We start from the raw sequence: 27,011 nt of genomic DNA on the forward strand, positions 1-27,011 counted from the left end.
CCAAGCCTGTGAGTTATGTTTTTCTAGTCTGGTTCGTAGGAACAAGTGCTGTTCTTAACCCTGAGTAAAACCTAGGCAATTTTCACTCTAACCTGTTCAGGTGGTTTTTTGCCTAGCCTTGGCTATTTCCTCATTTGCACACACTGATCAGTGCTCAGTTCAATATGCACGGATAGGGTAGGGCTTCCTCTGCTGAGTTCCAGGGTTCTCTCTCTATGGAGTTTTCTCCTTTCTGGTGTTATGCCCTGTGAACTCTAGCTGCCTTGGTCTCCCTGGGCTCTAGGCTTTATTTCTTCAACTCAAGTAGGTCTGCTGGGCTCTACCTCAGGTTTCCCTACCTTTGCTGCAGACTGGAAACTCTCTCTCTGGGTAGTAAACTGGAGCAGTCATAGGGCTCAATTTGTTTGTTTTTCCTATTTCCCAGGATTACCGTCCCTTGCTTTCTGACATTCAGTGTCTTGAGATCATCGTTTCATGTATGTTGACTGGCTTTTTTGGTTGGTTCAGGCAGGACGGTCGATTTGGTTTCTGTTACTCCATCTTGGCTGGAAGTGGAAGTCCCTGACATCTTTCTGCTTAACTTCTCCTCTCCAAATAAGAGTGTTAAAACACTGATTGTCAAAATTTTCTTCAAGGAGGTATTTGTTAAGTGTCAGGACTTTAACTACGTGATCCCAGTTAGTCCTTACAACCATGCAGGTTTTCTTAACCTCATCACCATTTGACAGCTGAAAAGCAAGGCCCAGAGTTTTGCTGGTTTGGACTTCAGCAAGCCTGTCAGTCCTGAGGCCATGTGCATTCTGTGGCTCCAAAAATTTCTTAATGCTTTGCTGCAGAGTTGTCTGGGGAGTTGACTGACCCACATAGCATCTCTGGCTCCTCATTCCTTAAAGAAGGGCTCATACTTGTAGCCTGGCTTTTGAGGTATTCATACCCACATGCACTCTGTACTCTGGCTTGGTCAGGCATGCATGTATGCTGGTGTCTCATCCAGCCACTTGACATGAATGAGAAGGCAGTAAGATGGACACTAAGTAAGGAAGCATCCAGAGAGGGTTATCAGTGGCCAAAGTCACCCAGGCCTTCTAATTCCGAATCCAGGTCTCTGTTTCCAGACTTGAGATCCCACACAGCTGGCAGGGAGGCAACAGTGAGGTGCATAACACAGAGGTAAATGTGCTCAGTCCTTACCACACTTGAGGTTTCTGTGATTCTAGCTATTTCCTCTCCTGTGGGTCAGCCTCTGGACCACTTTCTAAGAAAATCCCAGCTTTCAGGTAATTCTTCAGAAAACTCAAGCCTATAGTTACTGATTTCCTTCCATGAAATTGGCAAGTCAGTTGTAGCTCTTGGTTGCCAGTATGATCAGAGACCAAGGGGCCCCACCACCAGAAGAACTTTGAGGCATGGCTTGGGAAGAGACTTATGTGAGGTGGCCTATCGGTTACCCCCAGCTCAGCCTCAGATCCTTCAAAGAAGTGACCTCCACAGTGGGAAAGAATTTCTGCACAGACAGGCTGGGGCCAATAGATGACATCAAAAATCCTTTCTGGTTCTGATGTTCCATTATTGCCCATTTCAGGGGAAGGTGGAAGTTAGAAGGAAAAGGCAGGGGAAGCCAGGATGATTTGGTATCCAATGCGTGTTCATTTATTTTACACTTACAAAAGAAATCGCCCACCCCTCTGCCCCATTCCCCCAAAAAACAGTCTCTTTTTACAAACATTTAAAAATTAAAACCAAATGAAGATAGACAAGTTAATTTCAGTACAATTATTTTTCAATGTAGCTGTCATAATTAGAGTTTAAATTTCCTACAAGTGACCAATGTCCAAGTGACTTATAGGGAAATCCTGATTATTGGCCAAAAGGAAAATTTCATATTACAAGTTAGCAAATTCTAGTACAAAAATAGTCCGTGTTGGAATAGGCTTTCCTTTTACATAGGTCTCGGGGTCAGTCTACTGACTGCATAATACACTAACATTTCGGGGTTCTCTCTCTTTCACAAATGGCTCATTCGTCATAGCTGAAGCAGCACGGTGCCTGCAGTGGCAGGGACTAGCGTCCACCTTGGGACCGTGCTGGAGACGGCAGGCCTGGGAGTGCCTCACTGACCCCAGGGCAGCAGGGCAGGGCCCCAGCCCCAGCTCTGCACAGGGGTCCTGGAGGGAGGGATGAATGGCTGGCAGAGGTTCCCCCTTCTGAGGGAGCAACAGGCCCAGGAAATAGGGGAAGTCTGCCCAGGAAGCTGGGCTGGTGCTGGCACGGGACAGCCCACCTCTTGCCAGTGTCTCCTCGTCCTTCTGTAGCCTGACGAGGTGAGAGGTGGTCTTCTGTGTTGTCAGCGGCGAGAGTGTGGCCCTGCCCTTGCTGTAGCCAGGGGAGGCCTAGGCAGGCTACTTGTCCCTCAGGATATCGAGCTGCTCCTGACACTCGGTGAAGAGGCGCTGAAAGCGGAGATTCTGCCCAATGACTGGCAGTAGCTCCTTCAACAGCTCCCTCTTCCGGAGACCCTGTGGACACAAAGAGTGACAGTTAAATTCAAGTGTCAGTGAGGAGACCTGAAAGATGGGGGGGCTTCCCTGGCCTGGCAGAGAAATTTTGTCCGCCCATCTGACCCCCAGAGACCCCCTGGAGAAACTACAGATGGATGAGAGCAATTTCTCTACATGCTGGCAAGTCCTAGGCAAGCCAAAAGCGTGAGCTGGGGCATGTGGGATGGAGTGGCAGGGAGTAGGGAAAGGAAACAGTGCAAGGATACAGCAAAGAAAACCAGGGTAGGTTCTGCTCCTCTGTGTCCCCTAAGTTTGCTGGCATAATCACCACTGGCCTTGAACTGTACTGATTAGTGGCCATGGTAGCTTGGCCTTCCAGACCAGGACAGAAGTAGGATATTAGGGTAGAGGGACAGGTGGATAGCCATCCAGGAATGGCTGTTCCCTCATGTGGATTTTCTCTAGGGGACTGAGGTCAAATTCAAGGGAGAAGAGGCACCTGGGAGGCAGTGGCTGGCCTTGGTTTTATAATCCTGGGGCCTCTGCCCTTGGACTTTGCCAGGAATCTTTCATGCCTGGGTGCACTGGCACCATGGTCTGCCTGGGTTCTCCTGCAACATGTACTGTGAGGAGGGGTCTCCACTGCACAGAACCCTGAGGAGCACATCTGCTGCAAAGAAAAAAACCACCAACCAACAACACTGACCATTGGAAGTGAAGGAAGGCCCAAGATGTTAAAATAAGCATGGTAACAAGACAAGGAATTATAGAAAAGAACCAAGTGTAGATATTAAGTATGAGCAACATAGTCATTGAAGGAGATGGGATTTGCGGGAGAACAGACACTGCTGAAGACCAAGTCAGCGTAGAGTCAGATGGAGGACCACAGATCATGCTTGAGGAGTGAGGCAAGAGAGGGGAAGTAAGAGGAGAAACTGTATGGGAAAAGTAAAGGTAGAAGGAGGCAGCAAATGGGCGCAATATCTACATAATGGGTCCCAGAAGAGAGAAAGAAGAGAGTAGGAAATATTTAAGGAAATAATATAGGTGGATTTCACATAATAAAATCAAATGGCCTTAGGTTGAAAGCCTCCATGAATGCTGATCATGTAAGATATGGAAACATAATAAAGGTCATATATGAAAACCACACAACTAACATATTTCAGTGGTGAAAAACAGAGCTTTTCCTCTAAGATCAGTAATAAGACAAAGGTGTCCACTCTCTCTACTTTTATTCAACATAGTACTGTAAGTCCTAGCCACAGCAGTCAGATAAGAAAAAGAAATAGGCATCTAAATTGGTAAGAAGTAAAACTTTCACCATTTGCAGATTGCATGACACTATTATACTATACCATTATAATATATTACACTATTGTAATATATTATATGTAGAAAACCTTAAAGACTCCACCAAAAAACTAAAACTGATAAATGAGTTTAGTAAAATCACAGCAAAAAGTTAATATATAGAAATCTTACATTTCTTCACACTAATAATGAAGTAGCAGAATAGAAAATAAGGAAACAATCCCATTTACAACTGCACCAAGAACAATAAATACCTAGGAAGACCTGTACTCCACAAAAACTGTAGGGGGCGCCCGGGTGGCGCAGTCGGTTAAGCGTCCGACTTCAGCCAGGTCACGATTTCGAGCCCCGCGTCAGGCTCTGGGCTGATGGCTCAGAGCCTGGAGCCTGTTTCCGATTCTGTGTCTCCCTCTCTCTCTGCCCCTCCCCCGTTCATGCTCTGTCTCTCTCTGTCCCCAAAATAAATAAACGTTGAAAAAAAAAAATTAAAAAAACAAAAACAAAAAAAAAAAAACCCAAACAAACTGTAAAACATTGATGAAAGAAACTGAAGACACAAATAAATGGAAAGATATTTCATATTCATAGATTGGAAGGACCAATATTGTAAAAATGTCCAGATCACCCAAAGCAATCTACAGATTTAATGCAATCCCTATTAAAATACCAACAACATTTTTCACAAAACTGGGGGAAAAAAAGATATGGAAAAGCTGGTATCTAGACATGTTAGGATAAAATATACAGAATTTGAGGATATCAAAGACAGAAACATTCTGAAAGTTTCTAAAAAACAAGAGCATATTACCTACAAAAGGAGAGATACCAAGATACACAATAAAGTAGTATTTATAATATACTGGGAAAAAACCTCATAACCTAAACTTTTTTACCCAAATAGGTATTCATATTAAAGGGTATAATGAAAAGTATTCTTAGGCTTATAAGACCTCAAAAGGTTTGCCACAAAAAAGATCCACCGTGAAAATGTTTTGGAGGAAATACTTGAAGTAAGAGAAGATAAATCCAGACAATGCTAAGAGACATGAAAAGAAATGTGATCAACTATGGCTAAAGTTTATATTAGCCTTAAGAAAACCAAGAAAACAAAAAATGTAAATGGTTTGAGCTTAGCAATGAGGGGGGGAAAAAAAAAGCTTGTCAGATTAGATAAAATAAAAGCCAGCCATCATGTTAGTAAGAAACATATAAATATGGATGCAGAAGGGTTAAAAGTTGGAGAGAGATACGTTAGTAAAGAGTAAAAAGAGAGCCAGTATTTTACAATTACCAAAGAGGACTTCATGACAAAAACGTTGCTGAGGAAAGAGAAAGTCAAAGAGAGGGACAAAACCACCCTCAGGGAGATTTTAATATACAACCAACTAGTGATGGGTCAGAAAGGGAATAAGCTGCAGATTCAGGTAATCTGAACTGAACATTTAGTAAATAAGACTTAATGGACATATACAAAATGAAAATACACGTTCTTTGGCACACATAGAAATACAAAAAATTGCTCTAAAAGTAAACCTCAAAAAATAGGCATCATGTAGACTGCAGATTGGCATGGTCGAATACAGCCTACTATATGTTTTTGTAAATAATTTTATCAAAATGCAGCCACACCCGTCCTTTTGTTTATATACCATGTTACAACAGCAGAGTCAAGCAGTTGTACAGAGACTGCATGAATTTGCAAAGCCTGACATGTTTACTCTCTGGTCCCTGACAGAAGAAATTTGCCAACCCCTGATATAGCTCATGTTCTCTAACTAAGACACAAATAGAACTCATGAATCTAATTAATCAATTAAGTTAATTAATGAAATTGTTAATTGAAACTAAAAATGACTTACAAGTGAATGGCAATAAAAACACTATATACTGCAAAAATGGTGAAATGCAACAGAAGAGGGGCTCTTATAAGGATACTTAAAAACATAAAACATCTATCAGAGTACATACAAAAATGACAACCAATTACCCGAGTCCAACTTAGGTATCAGAAAAACAAAAACAACAAAAAAACATACACACACACACACACACTAAAATAAAATAAAATAAAATAAAATAAAATAAAATAAAATAAAATAAGAAAAGAAAGAAAAAAAGACATCAAAAAAACTTATTTATTTTATTTTGGAGAGAGAGAGATAGGCAGAGAGAGAGGGGGATAGATGATCTGAAGTGGGTTCTGTGCTGACAGCACATAGCCCGATGTGGTGCTCAAACTTGCGAACTGTGAGATCATGACCTGATCCAAAGTTGGATGTTTAACCGACAGAGCGACCCAGGAACCCCAAGAAAAAACATTTTTAAAAAGAAAATGATAATAAAGAATTGAAATCAATGAAATTAAAAACTTTTGATAGAAAAGATGAATAAAGACAAGTCATTTGTCTGATCATTTACTGATCAACAACTTTATGCCAACAAAACTGAACATTTAGAGAAAATGGACTAATTCCTAGGAAAATATAATTTATCTAAATCAATTCAAAAATAAATAGAAAACAGGAGTTAAATCTTACCACAAGGAAAATAACAGGTATACTAGTTTTGTAAACTGATGTTTAAGAAACTTCCAAGGAACCGATTTTTCCAAATTTATATAAACTCAAAGAACAAAAAAAGAGGAACTACCCCCAATACATTCTATGAGACAAAATAACCTTGATTCTAAAACCAGACAAAAATAAAATGAGAATGAAAGATCTCAGGCCAATTTCACCCATGAAATCAGGTGTACAAATCTCTAATAAATTATTAGCAATTAGTTCTAACAGTGAATGAAAAGATACTATGACCAAGTTATTGTTTATCCAAGAAATTGAGGATAATTTAATCTTAGAAAGCTTATTAATTTAATAGGTTTTAATATTACAGAAAAAAGGCACAAGAATTGGAAAACAGGAAATAAAACAATTATTTAAGATGATTTGGCTGCTTACTCTACACAGAAAACACAAAACTACTGATAAATTAATAATAATAATAATAATAATAATAATAAACATAACAAAAACGTGTAGAAAGATGTTTGGTGACTAAAATACCAAAACCAAATGCATTTACATATATATATATATATACAGCAGCAATGAATAATTAGAAAACATAAATAGGACAATATACTGTTTAGAATAGCCACAATTATAAAACATCTAAGAATAAATCTAACAAAAGACGTGGATGGCCTATGTGCTGAAAGTTATAAAACTGTATTGAAAGCCATTAAAGAAAACCTAAATGAACAGAGAGTGCTGATGGGAACAATGGCATAGTTTAGATATCATGATGGAGGCTGCAAAGGGCAGTGGTGGGCAAAGTGGTGACTGAGAGCTGTAGGGGAACTGTGGACCTGTGGATGCCTATGGAAAGGATACGATGAGTAGAATACAACAGAACATCTAAGGTTATGAAAAGAAGCAGGAGTGAAATTTCTAGGGAAAGTGAAACACTTAAAAGCAGCTATGTAAATGGGGAAATGGAAGAAAAGCACAAGCAAAGACCTGGGGAAAAGGCATCCCCAGAAAAGGCTGGAGGACCAAGAGCCTTCATGACCAGCTGAGTAGGGGAGCCAGTCTGCAAAAACTGGAAAGGTGGCCTTTTTTTTCAAATGCCCAATATTCAGCAAAAGATGACAGGGCATTCAAAGAAACAAAGAAACATGGCCCATTCAAAATAACAAAATAAACCTCCAGAAACTGACCCTAAGGAAACACAGGCTTGGAACTTATGTGACAAAGACTTTAAAACTATTGTCTTAAATATTCTCAAAGAGAACATGAACAGACATATTAGGAAAATGATATGTGAACAGAATGAGAATATTAACAAAGAGACAGAAATTATAAAAAAGAACCAAACCAAATTCTGGAGCTTAAAAACATAGTAGCTAAATAGAAAAATTCACTAGAGGGGTTCAACAGTAGACTTGAATAGACAGAAGAAAGAATAAATAAACTTGAATTCAAGTTATTTAAAATTATTGAATCTGAACAGCAAAAAGAAAATAGAATGAAGAAAAGAGAAAACAGCATAAGAGACTTATAGGACACCATCAAGCAGACCAATACATGCATTATGTAAGTCCCAGAAGAATAACAGAGAGAGAAAGGGGAAGACAACTTATTTGGAGAAATAATGGCTGAAACATTCCCAGGTTTGAGGAAAGACACGAATTGGCAAATCCAAGCTCAACAAATACTCCGTGTAGGAAAATCCCAAATGAACTCATACTGTGACACATTTTAATCAAATTATGTGAAGTCAAAGACAAAAAGATAATCTTGAAAGAAGAAAAGTGGCTCATTATGTAAAAAGCATCCTCAATAAGACAATCAGTGATTTCTCAGCAGGAACACTAAAGGCCAGAGAAAAATTGATATCTGAGAATACCATATCCAGCAAAACTATCCTTCAAAAACAAGAAAGAAATGAACACATTCCCAGATAAATAAACTGATGGATTCATTATGATTAGAACTACCCTATAAGAAATGCTAAAGGGAGTCCTTCAAGTTGAAATAAAAGGATGCTAGACAATAAAATATAAAGTTCTCTGGTAAAGGTGAAAACAAGGACAAATATAAAAACCCATATTGTGTACATTTGTTTGGTAATTCCATTTTTTATTCTTTTATAAGATTTAAAAGACAAAAGCATAAGAAATTATAAATCTATGTTAAAGGTTATAGAATATAAAAAGATATAATTTGTGCCTTCAATAACAAAGTGGATGAAGTGGAACTGTAAATGAGTAGGCAATGTTTTTGTATACAAGTGAAATTAAACTGTTATTAGTTTAAAATAGACTGTTAGAACTTTAGAATGTTTTTGTTTTCCCTATGGTTATCAAAAAGAAAATATCTATAGAATATACACAAAATGAAAAGAGGAGAGAATCAAAACATGTCACTAAAAAAATTAACTAAATGCAAAGTAAAATAGTAAAGGAGGGAATGAGGGATAAAAAGCTATAAAACATACAGAAAATAAGTAACAAAATGACAACATTAAGTCTTTATCTGTCAGTAATTACTTTAAGTGTAAATGGATTAAACTCCCCAATTAAAAAAATGGGTAAGAAACCAGGATCCAACCATATGCTACCTACAAGGAACTCACTTTAGATCTAAGGGCACACATAGGTTGAATATGAAAGGACAGAGAAAGACAGTTCATGGAAATAGTAACCAAAATACAGAAGAGATGGCTATACTAGTTTCATGCAAAATAGATATTATTTCAAAAACTATTACAAGAGACAAAAGTATAATGTATGTATACGTGTCTCTCTGTCTCTCATAAAGTATATAAGAGACATTGTATAATGATAAAAGGGTCAATTTCCCAAAGAAGATGTAACAATTATAAACATATGCACCAAACATCAGAGCTCCTAAATATATGAAGAAAACATCGAGTTGAAAGGAAAAATATATAGTTCTACAATAACTGTAGGACACTTGAATATCCCATTCTCAATAATGGACAGAACAACCAGAGAGAGGATCAATAAGGAATACGAAGACCTAAAAAACAATATAGACCAATTGTACCTTACATACATATATAGAACATCACACCCAACAACAGGATACATTTTTCTCAGGTGCACACTGAACATTCTTCAGGAAAGACCACATGTTAGGTCACAAACAAATATCAATAGGTTTAAAAAGACTGAAATCATAGAAGTATCTTTTCCAATTAATGGAATGAAACCAGAAATCAAAAGCTAATGGAAAACTGGACAATCTGCAAATATGAGACAACATATTGTTAACCAATGATTCAAAGAAGAAATCACAAGGGAAATTAGAGAATATCTGAGACAAATGAAAATGAAAACAATATACCAAGAATGACAGGATGCAGCAAAAGCAGACATTAGCAGAAATTCATAGCTTTAAGAATATACAAAGAAAGACCTCAAATCAGTAACATAACCTTCCATCTTTGAAACTAGAAAAATAAAAGCAACCTAACCCAAATCAAGCAGAAGCAAGAAAATCACACAAGTGAAAATAAAATGGAGAACAGAAAAATAGAGCAAATAATGAAATCGAAACATATTATTTGAAAAGATCATCAAAATTGATAAACTTTTGCCTAGATGGATTAAGAAAAAAAAAAAGAAGACTTGAATCACAATCAGAAATGAAACAGGGGCATTATAACTGATGCCATAAAAGTAAACATTATAAATAAACAATTTTACACAAACAATTGTACACCAACAAACTGGACAACCTAGACAATATGGACAAATTCCTAGAAACACACAGCCTACCAAGACTGAATCATGAAGAAATAGAAAATCTGAACAGATCTATAACTAGCAAGGATATTGAATCAGTAATCACAAATCTCTCAACAAAAAAAGACCCAATGACTGCCCAAATGGCTTCGTTGGTGAATTTCACCAAACATTTAAAGAATTATTAACAATCTTCAATTGATGCAAAAATTTTTTTGACAAAGTTCAACACTCTCTCATTGCAAAAACACTCCAAAGACTAGTAACAGAAGTAGTCCACCTCAGTATAATAAAGGCCATAAAAGAAAACATCACACTCAATGTTAAAAGGCTGAAAGCTTTTGCTCCAAAGTCAGGAACAAGGCAAGAATCCTAGCTTTTACCAGAGTACTGGAAGTTCTAACCAGAGCAATGAGGAGAGAAAATGAAATAAAAGGCATCCAAATTGGAAAGGAAGAAATAAATCTTTCTTGTTTGTAGACAACATCATCTTATATGTAGAAAACGCCAAAGGCTCTATAAAAAAACCTGTTAGAATAAGTGAATTCAGCAAATTTGCACAATAAGAAATTACACAAAAATCAGTTGCATTTTTGTACATCAACAACAAACATTCTGAAAATGAAACTAAGGAAACAATTCCATTTACAATAGTCTCTGAGGAATAAAATACTTAGAAATAAACTTGACCAAAGAGGTAAAAGACTAGTACACTGAAAACTATAAAATATTGCTGAAAGAAATTAAAGGTAAACGGAAAGACATCCTCTGTTCATGGATTGGAAGATTTAATATTATTAAGATGTCAGTAACACCAAAAACAATCTATAGATTTAATGTACTCCATATCAAAATCTTAATGGTGTTTTTCACAGAAATAGAATAATTCATCTTAAAATTCATATGGAATCTCAAGGGACCCTGAATAGCCTTAAGAATTTTGAAAAAGAAGACAAAAGGTAGAGAAGCCTTTAGTTTCTGACTTCAAGACTTATTTTTGCTCTTCCTAGAAGTGGTCTGAGGTGATCTCTGCAAATGGTCACTATTCACTTGACCCAGAAAGTCCTACAAAATCATGCAAATCAAGAGGTTCAAAGCTTTGTGTTCACTTTATGAATGCATGTGAACCTGCACAAGCATCAAGGGTATGCATATCCGAGAAGTCACCAAGTATCTGAAGACTGTCACTTTATAGAAGCAATGTGTGCCATTCTGTTACTACAATGGTGGAGTTGGTAGGTATGCCCAGGCCAAAGAGTGGGGCTGGACACAGAATCAGAGGCTCAAACAGAGCGCTCAATTTTTACTACACATGCTTAAAAATGCTAAGAGTAATGCTGAACTTAAGGGTTTGGATGTAGATTCTCTGGTCATTGAGCAGCACATTCAGGTGAACAAAACCCCAAGATGCAGCGCAGAACTTACAGAGGTCATGTTTGGACTGACCCATATATGAGCTCTTCCTGCCACACTGAGCCTATCTTTATTGAAAAGGAGATTGTTCCTAAACCAGAAGAGGAGGCTGCACGGAAGAAAAAGATACCCCAGAAGAAACTGAACAAAAATTTATGGCCTGGGAGTAAATTCCACATAAAATAAATGCAAGTACAAGTAGAACAAAAACCAAAAAACAACCCCACCAAAACAACAAAGCTTATTTCAAAACTATTGTACCTTTTAATTTTTGAACTATGTGACTATATTACCAGCCAAAATAAAATTTTAAATTAAAAACCTGAAAATTTTAATTAAAAAAAGATAAAAGGGGATGAAGTAAACTGCATAAACAAAGCAGAACATACTGCCTGCCTGCGGCACCAGGGGCAAGCTGCAAGAGGATCTGCCCTCTGGCCTGATGTCAATACCAACTGCCACCAACTACCACCACCCACTCTGGGCTCTCAGTATGTCTCTCTACTGTTTAAGGCAGCAGCGTGGGACACAGCTCATTACTACCTCTCTGGCCATTGTCACAGGTCCCACCACGAAGACTGGTCCAACCCTTCGACACTGAACAATGATCTTTGAGGGAAAGAGCCTGGACCTTTGGGGTCTCTTGAAGCAAACTGGTAGCTCATATCACAAAGAGTAATTTCCTAGTATATAAAGAGCTCCTACAAACCCAGTAAGAACACATGGCAATAAAGTATTTCAACAGATAGTTCAAAGAAAGGGAGTATAAGTGGCTCTTAAATATATTAAATGATGCTTTCTAATGAGCCTCTTGGGAGGGCTGGCTGCTGAGTCAGCACTGCTGGTTTTCAGTCCACCTTCCATCCACCGCTCCATTTTCCCAGCTACCTTGAGAACCAGTTCCATTTTAAGGATCAATTCTTACCATAAAAGTGCTCACAAAGAAACTCAACAAGAGAGTACAGTGTTCATATTCAAACCTGCCCTCAGTATCTCGATAAAGAGACTACAAAGCAGTTTTGCTTTTTAAAAAAGAATAAATTCAGCATAGTGCTGAGGTCAGAAGTTGGCTATTTCTACACCTGCTCTAAGACCTCTTCTACATACTCTTTAATTGCTCACTTCCCTAGACTCCCTTGCAACGAGTGTGCTCAAGTCATTTGCTGGTTGCCTGTGAAGCATGGACTAACTTCTGGGTAGCTTTTCCTTTTCTTTCTTTCTTTTTTTTTTTTTCAATATATGAAATTTATTGTCAAATTGGTTTCCATACAACACCCAGTGCTCATCCCAAAAGGTGCCCTCCTCAATACCCAGCCCCCACCCTCCCCTCCCTCCCACCCCACACCAACCCTCAGTTTGTTCTCAGTTTTTAAGAGTCTCTTATGCTTTGGCTCTCTCCCACTCTAACCTCTTTTTTTTTTTTTTTCCCTTCCCCTCCCCCACGGGTTTCTGTCAAGTTTCTCAGGATCCACATAAAAGTGAAACCATATGGTATCTGTCTTTCTCTGTATGGCTTATTTCACTTAGCATCACACTCTCCAGTTCCATCCACGTTGCTACAAAGGGCCATATTTCGTTCTTTCTCATTGCCCTGTAGTACTCCATTGTGTATATAAACCACAATTTCTTTATCCATTCATCAGTTGATGGACATTTAGGCTCTTTCCATAATTTGGCTATTGTTGAGAGTGCTGCTATAAACATTGGGGTACAAGTGCCCCTATGCATCAGTATTCCTGTATCCCTTGGGTAAAATCCTAGCAGTGCTATTGCCGGGTCATAGGGTAGGTCTATTTTTAATTTTCTGAGGAACCTCCACAATGTTTTCCAGAGTGGCTGCACCAGTTTGCATTCCCACCAACAGTGCAAGAGGGTTCCCGTTTCTCCACATCCTCGCCAGCATCTATAGTCTCCTGATTTGTTCATTTTGGCCACTCTGACTGGCGTGAAGTGATATCTGAGTGTGGTTTTGATTTGTATTTTCCTGATAAGGAGCGACGTTGAGCATCTTTTCATGTGCCTGTTGGCCATCTGGATGTCTTTTTTTTTTTTTTTTTTAATTTTTTTTTTTTCCAACGTTTATTTATTTTTGGGACAGAGAGAGACAGAGCATGAACGGGGGAGGGGCAGAGAGAGAGGGAGACACAGAATCGGAAACAGGCTCCAGGCTCTGAGCCATCAGCCCAGAGCCTGACGCGGGGCTCGAACTCACGGACCACGAGACCGTGACGTGGCTGAAGTCGGACGCTTAACCGACTGCGCCACCCAGGCGCCCCCCGGATGTCTTCTTTAGAGAAGTGTCTATTCATGTTTTCTGCCCATTTCTTCACTGGGTTATTTGTTTTTCGGGTGTGGAGTTTGGTGAGCTCTTTATAGATTTTGGATACTAGCCCTTTGTCCGACATGTCATTTGCAAATATCTTTTCCCATTCCGTTGCTTGCCTTTTAGTTTTGTTGGTTGTTTCCTTTGCTGTGCAGAAGCTTTTTATCTTCATAAGGTCCCAGTAATTCATTTTTGCTTTTAATTCCCTTGCCTTTGGGGATGTGTCAAGTAAGAGATTGCTACGGCTGAGGTCAGAGAGGTCTTTTCCTGCTTTCTCCTCTAGGGTTTTGATGGTTTCCTGTCTCACATTCAGGTCCTTTATCCATTTTGAGTTTATTTTTGTGAATGGTGTGAGAAAGTGGTCTAGTTTCAACCTTCTGCATGTTGCTGTCCAGTTCTCCCAGCACCATTTGTTAAAGAGGCTGTCTTTTTTCCATTGGATGTTCTTTCCTGCTTTGTCAAAGATTAGTTGGCCATACGTTTGTGGGTCTAGTTCGGGGTTTCTATTCTATTCCATTGGTCTATGTGTCTGTTTTTGTGCCAGGTAGCTTTTCCTTTTCTGATGTTGCTAGTACTGGCTTCCTACTATCCTCTTTCCTTGAACTTGGGTATGAAAGCTACCTGTGACCACGAGGTAAAGGCCAGGAGAACCACAGAGATATAGGGGTACCACCTACCTCCAGATGACTTAGAGAGAGAGAAAAAAAAAGATTTCAGCACCATTAGAAGGAGTATCATTTACCTGCAGCTGAAAGCATTTGTTATGGATACCAGGGACCGTGAGCAGACCAGCTATATTAGGTAATTTACAGAAGGTAAAAAGCAGGTAGGACTACACCTTCCCTCCTGTGAAGAGAGCTCCAGGCTCTCCTAGACAAAGCTCCAATGAGGTATCCTGCTTGGAGCTGGCACAAACAAGCAGCAGGAAGGAGTGGGAGAAAAGAGCACATGGCTAATAATTGGTGGCCTGCTTGTGCCCCCTTCCATCTGCACCATATTGGCCTAGCATGCTTACCCTGAGGCTGAGACAGAAAACTGCTACGTAGTAGAGCTCCAGCTGACATCCTAGGCTAAGGCTCCCAGAGTGGCTGCTGGATCACAGAGTGAACCTCTACAACTTGGCCCAGAGAAGGGTTGGTCAGACATGTGCCAGCCTATCTCTCACCCAAGAAGATGTCCTGTCAGGGCGCTCCGGAGGTGATGAGTGGTAAAGAAACAGCTTTACTCTTACTGATAATTCAGAACCCTTCCCGTTGGGGACCTAGCTACACAAACAGAAACAGAATTCAGACAGCTAATGTGCTAGTGACAAAGGATTAAGCTGGCATGTGGAGAAGGTAGAAGGCCAGAGAATGACACCTTTGCCTTAGGAACATTTATTGATGAGAAAGAGGCTGAGCAAGCTTCTGCCAGACTTGAGGGCATAGGGGAATCAAAGCAGGGGCCAAAATGAAAAGTGGGAGTTCCTGGTAAGTCATCCCCCACCTTCTGCTGCCACCCCAAGGGGATGTACCCTAGAATAAGGGTAAACTGGAAGTAAACCAGACCCTACACAAATGAGTATCTGGCTTTGAATTCCAAGACAGCCCAGAAAACCTAAATCCCTGAACTGGGTTGAGGGGACCCTGCAGTACTGATGCCTCAAGAACTGGCAGCAGCAAATAAAAGTACTCCATGAAATAAAGGAACATTACCTAAGTCCTCATATCATTTCTACAAATAATTTCTCAAATAACATGTCCAGCAGACAGTTAAAAATAATCAAACGTGTAAGGAAATAGGAATATAAATGAGAAAGCACAGACACATCTATAGACAAGAGAAACAGATCCACAAGGGTTCCTGATACCAGAATTATCAGACATACAACTTTAAAACAACTAAACTTACTATGCTCAAGCAGATAAAAGATTAAATTGAAAATCTGGGGAGAAAAGTGAAACTACAAAAAAAATTATACAGAAGATTTTAAAAAGAGAGGACATTACATCTCTCTGATGATGGGGAAAATGGAAAGGAAGATATAACTGAAGAAGAGAACCAAGAAAAATCCACAGTATGAATGAAAGAAACAGACTATGGGCTTTGTAAAACTTCAGAACAATAAGAGAGGATCCCAAAAGAACTTACAAAGCAATGGAAATCAGATTTATAGCAGTGATTTTTAGCAACAACAGTGGATGTTAAAACTGTGGCACCATACCTTCAAAGGTGTAAGGGGAATTGGGACTTTGAAGGTAGGATTCTATTAACTGACCAAATTAAGATCTATTACAACAAAATAAAAATCGAATAAAACACACAGGCCAAGCACACACCATGGCCTATAGAACCTATGAGGTTTGACCCTCCAACCTTTCTGACTACAACCCTTTTCACCCTCCCATTGCTATTCTGCTCAGCTATTCCTTCCACATTGCAAGCCCTGCCACCTCAGGGCCTCTGAACTTGCTGTTCCCTCTGCCTGGATGTTCTTCTTCCAGTTATCTGTGGGGCTTTGCCCCTCACCTTTTCTGGTCTCTCTGCTCAGTTAGTTAAGGCTTCCTTGATTACCCAATATAAAATAGCATCCTGAAAGTATCCCCTTGCCCTCTTTATGTTTGTCCATAGCACCACCCCCACCCATCACAATACATGTACTTGCTCAGTTGTTTAGAATCTGCTTCTCTGCACAAGAATGTAGACCTATGAAGGTGGGGCCTGTCAGCTTTGTTCACTGCTCACTGTCCCATGCCTGGCCACAGCGGGTGCTCCATCAGTATTTGCTCAGTGACTAAAGAAGAAGCTGGGGAGCTAACTTATATCTACAACTCCCATCCCTCACCAACCTGTTCCTTTCAATGAATTAGCAGCCGTGTGTGCAAGCCAAAAATTCTGGAGGCAACTGTATGCATACTCATTATTCTCTCTTAATCTATTCCATATCCACCCATCCACCCACCAAGTCTGGTTGGATCTGCCTCCAAAATACAACTTGAATCTTTCTCCTTTCCTCTCTCCATGGCCATTGTGCCAATCCAAGTCACCTTCACCTATTGCAAGACTGCTGCAAAAAACAAGCTCTTACTGCTTTGCTACATCAGTTCATATCACTCCTGCTGACTGATCTGGGTCACTTCATGTCACCGCTGCACAAACTCCTCCAACAGCTCCAGCTCCTCACAAGGTCTCAATGATCTCCTTCCTGTTCATCTGTCTCACCTAATCTCACACCACCCTCTCCTTTGCCTACTATACTCCAGCCACAGTGGCCCCCATGTACCACGCCCTCTTTGTATTCACTATCACTTTTACCAGGAGACTCCCAGGTCTCAGCAGAGCTGGCTCATTTTTATCCCTGGGTTTCATCCTAAAAGTCCCCTTCTGGGTCCTCCCCGGCTGCTCATTCCCAGGCACCTTCAGCTTATTGCTCTGCTTATTTCCTTCTTAGCATAATCCATGGTCTAAAACTATCTTGTTGATGGAATTGCTTACTTGCTTCTGTCTGCCTCGCTACCAGACTGGGAGCTCCAGGAAAGCAGGGAAAGATCTTTCATCTTCTCTACTGAACAAACCTACAGCCCCTGGCAGGCAGCTTTCCTCAGCACACGTGCATGTGTGGCCGAGCACTCTCTAGGCCCTTGATGCCAAAGACCCAGCTCCTGCCCACAAGCGCAGTACTGACATCTCAGCCTCTCACTGATGCTGGGGTCCAAGGCGGTGTGCTGAAGAAGTCTAATGGGGAAGAATTTCAAAGCACTTTGACTTATTTTTCATCTCTACCTTCACTTTTTAAGACAGAATTCTTGTGGCAAGAATGAAAGCAGCACCTACCACTACCGTTGACTCCCACTGGCTTCCAGTGGAGTAGTGAACCGGACCCAGTAAGTCCTTGCATATTTCTCGGAGTCGGTATTCAAACCCTAATTACGGGAAAAAACAAAACAAAAAAAAACAACAAAACAAAACAGAAATAGGAACACATTACAAAAAGAAATAAAAAATCAAGAATATGCTAAGTTGTTGTGTATATCAAAATAGATTGAACAAATGTTTATTTTATTGGCTGCTTTGGGCAAAAAGCCTCCTGAACGACTCTCAGTTTGGAGCACTGACACCCATAATGACAGACTCACTCACGAACCCACTCCCTTGATAGCATATACAGCAGCCCCTCTATGTGCTGGGCCCATGGGAAAAATGAGATGTAGCCAGCTCTGGGACAAACTCCCCAAGGTGATGGGAAAATGTGGGAATTGTGGAAGGAGGGGAGTGGGCTGGTCAGATTTGTTTCAGACAAGACATGTTGACAGTGAGAGGAGATCAGCAGGGTCAGGAGGCACCTTCGGGAAGTAAGAGATAGCAAGGGTATGAATTTAGAGTGAGGTGGTGATGGAACAGAGGAGATAGGAGAAGAATTCACCGGCCCATCAACTCACAGGTTATGGCACAGCCACGTGGAGTGCCACAAATGCTGGTGGCAGAATCTGGGGGCCTGTTAGCACTGGTGGCAGCTGAAGCCATAGGGTATGATGAAATCGCCCAAAGATAAGGGTGGAGAATAAGAGGGTGATGCAGGAATCTGAGGAATTTTAGAAGTGAAGGGGTCTCCCTTTAAAATTTTAGTCCTTTTATAGTCAAGGAAGCAAGAAATAGAACAGAGGTGACTTGTGTTATTGGACGCAGGAACAGATGTGTGAAAGATGGAGAAAGAGAAGCAAGCAGAAGTGATCCCACAAGTAGGTGCAGGCCCCAGAGGAGGCAGTGACTTTGTTCAGGGTGTCAGGATGAGTCCTGATCAACACCCAGGATGAAGTAAATTAGAGGAGCCAGAGGACAGGTCTCCCCAGGGGATTGGGGTATGAGGCTAGATGTGACAGGAGCACCCCAGCAAAGGTGTGGGCTTGGGAAGATTGAGTATTTAGAAGACTCAGTGACCACACAGGCTGGGCAACCATGCAGACTGGGCGGGAAGAGGCAAATTAAACTCATCATTGGAGTCTGCTGGGAAGGACTTTGAGTTGGTCAGCCATATTTGTTGTCATCAGAGGTTTATATATACACACAATTATGTCATCAGAGGCAATGTGACATGTGAGCTCTGGAAGTGACACCTGTAGGGGTTCGGCACGTTTTTTTTTTCTCTCTTTTCTGTACTTTAAATTATAAACAAAATAGGGAGGGTAAGGTCAAAAGCAAACCAAACCAAGAAGGCCAGGAGAGGCTGTGGGGAAGGCAGTTCTGTGACCAGGCCTGGAGCTGTGTGGTCACACAGGGAGTTTTGGGAGTGCTAGTTCCCAAGCCACAACCCTGGAGGACAAGCTCAAGTGGGAGGAAGGTGGTAAGAAACAACCCCACACTTGCCTAGCAGAGAGATGAAAGTCTATTTATTGCAGGGCACCCTGACAACAGGATGTCCACCTCTTCCAACACACCGAACTTTCTGCTGACCGAAAAGGGAAGAGGGGGTGGTGGGAGAGATCAGAAGTGCTGGCAGGGAAAGCTGGGCTAGAAGGCCATGGAGAGGTGCTGGACATCAGGCAGGCCCTTCCAGGGCAGGAGGGGCTTGGAGGAAGAGAGATGCAGGCTCAATGGATATTGCCAGAAGAAGCCCTCCTCTGGGGTGACCAGCTACCACTGAAGCTCCAGGGTATGAGGGAAGGCAAGAGTCTGAGCCTTCTGCTCCTCTGGAGCATGTCTGTTCAAGCATCCTGTGCCCCCACCCCCTCCTACTGCCAGTCCTCCTGGTCCTCAGGGCCTACCCAATTCAGGGTCTCAGAGTCTATAATAGGGTTGGATGCCTGCTGAGCTGCTTTGACTACAGCTCAGGCTAAGAGATGGGGGCTGAGGGCCATCTTGCTGATGGGGCAGTTGGAGTCCAGGGCCTCTGGGGGTAAACATAGGAGACTGGGAGGAAGGAGAGTGCAGACAGTCCTAGGCCACTGCATCTCTGCCTTGATTCATGGGCTTTCTGGAAGATTATGTTGGGACAGAAATTGAGCCAGACCCAGGAAGATGGAGGGACCACCAGAAACCTCACCTTCATTCACAAGGTACCGAGCGTAGAGGAGTAGCCAATGGCGGTACTCATGGCTGGACTGCAGGGTGAGTGCTGCTGCAACCTGATTCTCCAGGTAGGCCAGGGTGGTCTCCTGCTGCACTACATGAGGCACGGAGAAGAGTCGGGCTGCCTGTCTTCCTGAACTGCAGAGATTGGCAGAGCAAGCATCATGAGGCAGTGGGCACTGCATGGGGCAGGAGGCTGCCACCTTGTGCCCTTGGACACCAGTGAGGAGCCAGTAAAGAGGAAGGTGTCAGACTCCACACTGGCCAAACCATCCCCAGGTCCCAGCTACAGGCCTCCTGGTCTGTCTAGCATCCTGGGTGTATCCCACCCTGTAACTCCTATCAAGGCCCCTGAGGTGACAGGCCAGCAGCCCATTCCCCCACTGCCCTTCAAAATACTGCCCATCATCATGTCCATGACACATAGCAACTCAGACCACCATCTGTGCTCTGAAGTGACAGGGCTTGTGACCCAGCACTGTGTGTTATTACCTAATACGGGCCCACGATCCTTGGCACCTTCGAGCCTGCCTGTTTTAAGCAGTAGCCAGGCACAGGAGATGGGCAGTCAGAGCGCAGGCCTGGGTGGGACTGTGCTTGTGTGACCCAGCCACCTCCCCCAGCAAATTGGGTCACCTACGTGGAGGCACGGCCCTGGACTATGGCTAAAGGTCCGGAGCACAACATGGCGTCCTGGGGAGGCAGGCTGCTCCTGAAGTCTGCACACTGGGCCAGGGAGTCCTGCTTGTCAGAAACCAGGTTCCTGGGGAGGCAACAGTAGGAGCAGAGGTCAGGAAAACCAAGAGGTCCACCAGAAAGGCTGGCAGTGAGGTCACCAAGGAGCAAGCACCACATGACCTGTGGTCAGAGCACCAGCAGAGGCTGAGTGTCACTGCATTCTCTCCATAGAGTGCTCATGGACAGGTTTCATTATGAGGCAAAACTGATGATGGTGAAGGTCACCAACAGGGCTCTTGCTGGGACCACTTGAGCTCCATGGTCTCAGCACTTGAGGACAGAGGCCTGTGTGTGAAGTGTGCATCGGATGCCTGTCTGCCTGGGGCCCACCTGGCCTAGCCCTTGGAAGCTTCCAGGAATGCCAGGCCATAGCCTTCCTGAGCTTCTACAGCATCACAAGCAATCAGCTTCTCAGGACCTTTCACATTTTTGTTAAGAAAACATTCTACCCACACTTTTTTTTTTTTTTTAAATTTTTTTTTTCCACGTTTATTTATTTTTGGGACAGAGAGAGACAGAGCATGAACGGGGGAGGGGCAGAAAGAGAGAGAGAGAGAGGGAGACACAGAATCAGAAACAGGCTCCGGGCTCCGAGCCATCATCCCAGAGCCCGACGCGGGGCTCGAACTCACGGACCGTGAGATCGTGACCTGGCTGAAGTCGGACGCTTAACCGACTGCGCCACCCAGGCGCCCCTACCCACACTTTTAAAATAGTTGGGTGCTGGGGCGCCTGGGTGGCTCAGTCAGTTAAGTGTCTGACTTCGGCTCAAATCATGATCTCAGAGTTCACGGGTTCGAGCCCCACATTGGGCTCTGTGGTGACAGCTCAGAGCCTGGAACCTGCTTCGGGTTCTGTGTCTCCCCCTCTCTCTGCCCCTCCCCTGCTCATACTCTGTCTCTGTCTCAAAAATAAACATTAAAAAAAAATTAAAAAAAAAAAAGTTGGGTGCCTTTGTAAAAATGTTTCCAAAATACAGAGCCAACATTTCTCTTCTTAAAGAAACAGCCTATTTCCATAATTACAGTAATCACATATAATCTACAAGGGTTTGTAACTTGGAAGAGCTATGAATGGGGAGGTTTTTTTTTTAATATTTTATTTTTATTTCTTTATTAAAAAAATTTTTTTAAATGTTTGTTTATTTTTGAGAGAGAGAGACAGAGTGCGAGCCAAGGAGGGGCAGAGAGAGAGGGAAACACAAAATCTGAAGCAGGCTCCAGGCTCTGAGCTGTCAGCACAGAGCCCAACAGGGCTCGAACCCACGAACTGTGAGATCATGACCTGAGCTGAAGTCAGACGTTTAACTGACTGAGCCACCCAGGTGCCCCCAAAAATATTTTATTAATTAATCTCTATACCTAATGTGGGGCTCGAACTTACAACCTCAAGATCACATGCTCTACCAACTGAGCTAGCCAGGGACCTGTTTTTTTTTTTTTTTTTAACTCAAGAAAGAAATCTCAGTGGCAGGATAAATTTGTGCCTGGCAACTCTTGACAGACAAGGGCTGGAGGACAGATAGCTGGCATGGGTATGAAGGACCAAAGGTGCAGGCAGAAGAAAAGAGTGGCTGGTACACAATGTATAGGCTTCACATGTCTCGATTAAGATCTTGGAGGAATAGAGATTTGACAAATACAGAAAAGAGCTCTAAACTCCAAAATGGGCCGAGGAAAGACAGACCATGACACATGGCGAGTGATGGTGCAAACTTACTAATTCACAAAGTCAGCGGAAGCGCTACTTGGCTCTTGCTAAGCTACAAAAATTGATGAGTGGTGGCAATGTTGTTGTGAAGCCCACTCACCTATGCTGACAATGCTAAGGACGCCAGGCTGGACATGTGTATTGACAACCAATTTTCTTAATTTACAAAAATTTTTAATTTTCAAATGCCCATTCCAAAGTGACCTCAGAGAATAATGCAGAAGGAAAGCACCCTTGCCCAGGGACAGTGGGGCATTATTGGTGGGTTTAAGCTCTCTCTTTCCTCGTATAAAGCAGATAGAGCCCAGCAGGGCTGCCACTGTTGCCCGAACCACAGGGCTTTACTGTGAGGAGAAGCCAGGCCAGGAAGGCCTGACTGCCAGGACCAGAAGTCTGTTCCAGCTCAGACGGACACTCTCCCAGAAGGGCAGGGCTAGGGGCTGGCTTACTTACCATGTAGAAAGTGATGGATTAAAGCAGTATGCCTTCCCATCAGACAGGTTCATCACTGGGATTCCATGCTGTGTCAGCAAGATCTGTGACACTGTCATGTCACTTCCTAGGGAGACAGTACAAGAATGGGTTCTGGGTGTGTTCTGATCAGCAGGTGCCTGCATATGACCTAAGGAGAAACGTAAACCACGGCTCCCATTGTCCCAGCAACACGTGCCTTCACACTGACTCAGCAACTAGGCAGCTGCTGCTCTTCTGTGCATGCTGGTCTCACTGCCACCCACTAGGCTATTTGTCACCTCTCAGAGACCCATTCAAATGTGCCCCGGGAAAGAATGCATCTTCTCCAACACTGAATGCCTCAGGCTGGGCCCAGAGCCTGGTTCATGTCAGGAACTGAAGCTGCCTAGCCCTGGCATCCCTCCCCACCCCCTGGGAGCAAGGGGTGGTCCACCGCTGAGGTTACCTGCCAAGATGGAGTGTAGCGATTCTTCTTTCACCACAACTACCTGTCTATGAACATCCCTAGGAGAGAGACAGGGAACAGCTTACTCTCCAGTTGGAGTGAAGACATCAGAGTGTGCCTTGGTGGTCAGACCCCACTCTACAGTTCCTGGTATAGAGCCAGCCCTTGCTTCCCCAGACAGGGGCTCTGTGCCACAAGTGGCTTCCACTCCCCATGTGTCACTACACTACCTCTGTACAAGTCTACAGATGAGGGCTTAGGCAACAGAGCTGTGGGGTCTGCCACCAACACCATGCCAACTCTGGGAGAAGCGTGGCCAGGCTCTGGCAGCTGAGATCCCATTTCTGGACCCTGGCACATGCAATCAGGCATATGATTTGTCATGAGGTTTGCTCCTTTAAGGATGGTGGCAGGGGTAGGCAGCCTGCCCCACTTCCTTGCACATCCTCCCTCCCCCAACACGGGATGGCTATCACAAGCAGCGTATGACTGCTTAGGGCCCCTCAGGCATTAAGACCCCCAGACCTACAGGGTCCAAGGACTGTTCTGCTGAGTGGCCTCCTTTGCTTCCTTCTTTGTCCCTGCAGTGAGAGGGGATCTGCACAGCCCTATCCTGCTTGGAGCCCATCCCACCCTGGGCCTGCCTCTCACCAGACAGATAATGTGGCTGCAGCCGTGAGTGCCATGACGTAGGAACCCGTGCAGTGCAAAGTGGAGATTGGGGACGGCAGGAGGATGGGAGGGAGGAGACGGCGACCACAGGCGGAGAACACTGACAGCATCCTCTTTTCACAGGCGACACATACCACGTCACTGAAAAGGTAGAGAAGGGACAGGTGTCATGATGACAGGGAGCTGTGGCAGAGGCAGCAGCCTTGAAATGCAGAACGTTTCCTCTTTCTGTGCCCACCTATACTTGCTGTGACCTTCCTTTGAGCAGAAGCAGCAGAGGGAGAGGTGGAGCAAGGGCTTGCCACAAGGATCAGGGTAGCAGGGCTCATGGGAGCTTAGCCTAAATGAGACCTGATTAAAGAGAATGTGTTCTCTTTCCCTTCAGCGGCTGCTTGAGCTTTTCTGAGCTCAGACTAATGTTGATCCAGGGGGAGCCCACAGCAGTATCTACCACACAGGCCTCTTAGTCATTCGTGGGTGCCTGGGATTGAGAAGCTCAGTCTACTCATCTTGGCAGAGAATGAAAAGAAGGTACAGAATGATGGTTCCTTCTAGGTGCAACATTATGCACCCGCTCAGAGCCCATGGGAACCGTGACCTAAGATGGAAGGCCGAGTACTTGTAGGCACTATGAAAGCATTTTACATGCAGTCTCATGATAACTAATTAAGGATCTAGTTAAAATGACTGTATCTAAGCCAATTATCTTTGTAAAATCCTTATAATAGTACCAAATACATGCTCCTGATGGCAGATCCTATACTTCAACAGACACCTGAGGAAAACACTGGTCCTCTTTTCAGATCAAGCACATGTAAAAACAGCTCCAGGGGATTGTGTCCTGGAAGCCCACGGGAAGACACTGGATGACTAACCACTGAATTAAGGTCTCCCCTCATATAGAATATGGACAGGGCTGGGCTGGGGACTCACAGGACAATCAGAAATCCATCCTGTTCTCCCTGGATGAAAATCTGGGGTCCAGAGAAGGAACCATTCCACGTCAGAGAGAGCCAGGCAGAGCTCAGCCTGGAACCTGACCAGATAAGGGAATCATAACATTTGGGTTGAAATCCTGCCTTGGGTGACCCTCTAAGACAGTTTCCCCACCTGTAACATGGTGATAATGATGCCGGCTTTATTAGGTCTTGTGGGGACTGAGATGACAGATACACATCCTAAGCCCAGGGCAAGGCATGGTACAGGCCTCTGTGAGAGCTAGCACATAGGGCAATGCACCTTGCCTCAGACAGAAACAGTGCCACACAGCATAGCACGTGGTGCCTGGTTGACATTAAAAGCTGGGCTGGGCGAAGACCCTCACCCTTACCAACTGCCAGCAGCAGTGAGGATCCGGCTGGTGAGCACCGTCTCCCACTCCTTCCCTTCCCGGTTACACTTCAAACGACTTAGCTTCACGCCCCCCACAGCAGTCACTTCATTCTCCACTTCAATGTACATGGAGGGATCGGAGCTCACCTGGATGGAAGAAAACAAACAAAATGTCTTTTCAGGTGATTGTGGGCCCACTGAGACTTGGGTCATGTGACAGATGAGATGTTCAGAGACCCCGCAGCAGGAAAAAGACACAGAGAAGTAGACAGACCTGGCTAGCCAACAGGACGGTGGTGGCATATGTAGTAATGGGGTGGGACAAGTAGGACGGAGGTCCAGATGTGTGGCCCCCAGAGAAGGGAGAGGGCTGGGAGCTGGCTCAGCCTCATCTCTCATGCCTAGGGAGCTGATGGACGGATAGCCCATATGGAAAACCAAGGGAGAACAGCTGAACAGTCTGCACTCATATGGCCAAACAAGTGGGTGAGGTGGGGCAGAGGGCTGGATGCTGCTGGGAGACGGGTCCCTTCATAGATCCCCAGAAACCAAGAACAGCCCTAAGCGGCACTCAGTGGTAAAGCCCCTGGGTTACGGGGTGGGGCAGCTAGAGTTTGGAAAAGGGTTTGTGTGCCCTGTCTCCGAGTACATCAACAACAAGAACAAACCATGTAGGTCCCTACCTTTAGGCCCAGAAAGCCTTGTGGTGGGAAGGGCTGACACCTCTGGTATCCCATGAGGACCAGCTTGGGTGGGGCAGTGTATGCTCAGTAGAAAATGACCTGTATGCGGGGCCCTAGAAGGTTTCCCAAGGATGTGCATCTGAGCTGAGGAACAAGAGGCATAAACCTATGGCACGTCCAAGGTCAGGTGCTAGACTGAGTGAATGGAAGAGCTCTGGGTATAAAGGATTCTTTGCTCTAGAGCTGTGCTTTGAACAAGCACATGGTCATAAGCTTCTACTCCAAGAGCTCAAACAGCTCTGATGATGACTCTGCTGGGTCCTGGGAAGAGGACAGGGCCAGTGAGCTGGTTGGGAGACAGGCCATTATGATGCAGTCCAACTATATCAAGTCTGAGGCTACCAAAGGCTGAATGTGGAGCTGAAGGAGGCTACCAAAAGGAACTGAGACAAGTCTTGAAGGAGCTGGCCATCCAGAAGATGGCAGCAGGACTGGAAGAACGAAGCACAGAGAAGAGAAATGTGCATGTGCGTGGGCAGGCAGCAAGGGGGCCCTTGGGGAAGAGGCTAGTAATGGGCCCTGATCAGCTACAACTTCCCCCAGAAAGAGATGGAGAGCCCCTGTAACGCAGCCCTAAGTCAGTGACAATTGAGGGTTTACACAGGGGGAGAGTGGAGAGAATGTGCACGCTTGTTGGGGGAGACAGGAAACCTACTCACCTGGAGGGTAAATGCTCTCTGGGGGCCTGGCATGGGCAGCTTCAGTGCAGGTGCTGGTACAGACAAACACACGGTGTCCTTCTCTGCGGTCAGGGCAGCTGGGGACTGCAAGAGCAGAAATGTCCCTGAGCCCCACCCCAGCACTGTAGGGCAATGTCAGGTAAAGGTGAGTCACCCACAGGTGACACCAGGCTGGTTCCCCAGGCATTTCCACCCACTCTGTGAGGGTGAAAGCGCAGATGAATGCTCTAAAGACCCTCACTTTCCAGATGAATAGCTGACCTCAGGGCACTGCTCAAGGACTCTGAGTGGGTTGAGCGCCAGGTGTGGGGCAGCATGGCCTCCATACTACCTCTGGGGGTACGCATGTCTCG

The 27,011-nt window shown here is 43.8% G+C and overlaps 1 protein-coding gene and 1 pseudogene across 4 annotated transcripts in view; one reads left to right on the forward strand and one right to left on the reverse strand.

Annotated features, from left to right (window-relative positions):
- Positions 1–1,624: 1,624 nt before the first annotated feature.
- Positions 1,625–27,011, reverse strand: part of LOC123587969 (protein HIRA) — a 94,605-nt gene continuing 69,218 nt past the window's right edge. For 3 of the 4 annotated variants that reach the window (XM_045458097.1, XM_045458098.1, XM_045458100.1), the window contains 8 exons: positions 26,638–26,742; positions 25,234–25,382; positions 23,883–24,044; positions 23,232–23,290; positions 22,766–22,871; positions 20,505–20,627; positions 19,839–20,002; positions 1,625–2,516 (listed from right to left, as the gene is read on the reverse strand). In XM_045458097.1, the coding sequence (XP_045314053.1) occupies positions 2,062–2,516; positions 19,839–20,002; positions 20,505–20,627; positions 22,766–22,871; positions 23,232–23,290; positions 23,883–24,044; positions 25,234–25,382; positions 26,638–26,742 (1,323 nt within the window). In that variant the 3' untranslated portion in view covers positions 1,625–2,061. Of the gene's footprint in view, positions 2,517–17,632; positions 17,722–19,838; positions 20,003–20,504; positions 20,628–22,765; positions 22,872–23,231; positions 23,291–23,882; positions 24,045–25,233; positions 25,383–26,637; positions 26,743–27,011 lie in introns of all 4 variants that reach the window. The other variant, XM_045458099.1, reaches the window with a different exon arrangement.
- LOC123588343 lies at positions 11,216–11,682 on the forward strand (annotated as a pseudogene).

The sequence above is a fragment of the Leopardus geoffroyi genome, chromosome D3 (assembly GCF_018350155.1).
Source record: "Leopardus geoffroyi isolate Oge1 chromosome D3, O.geoffroyi_Oge1_pat1.0, whole genome shotgun sequence".
Classification (NCBI taxonomy): Eukaryota; Metazoa; Chordata; class Mammalia; order Carnivora; family Felidae; genus Leopardus; species Leopardus geoffroyi.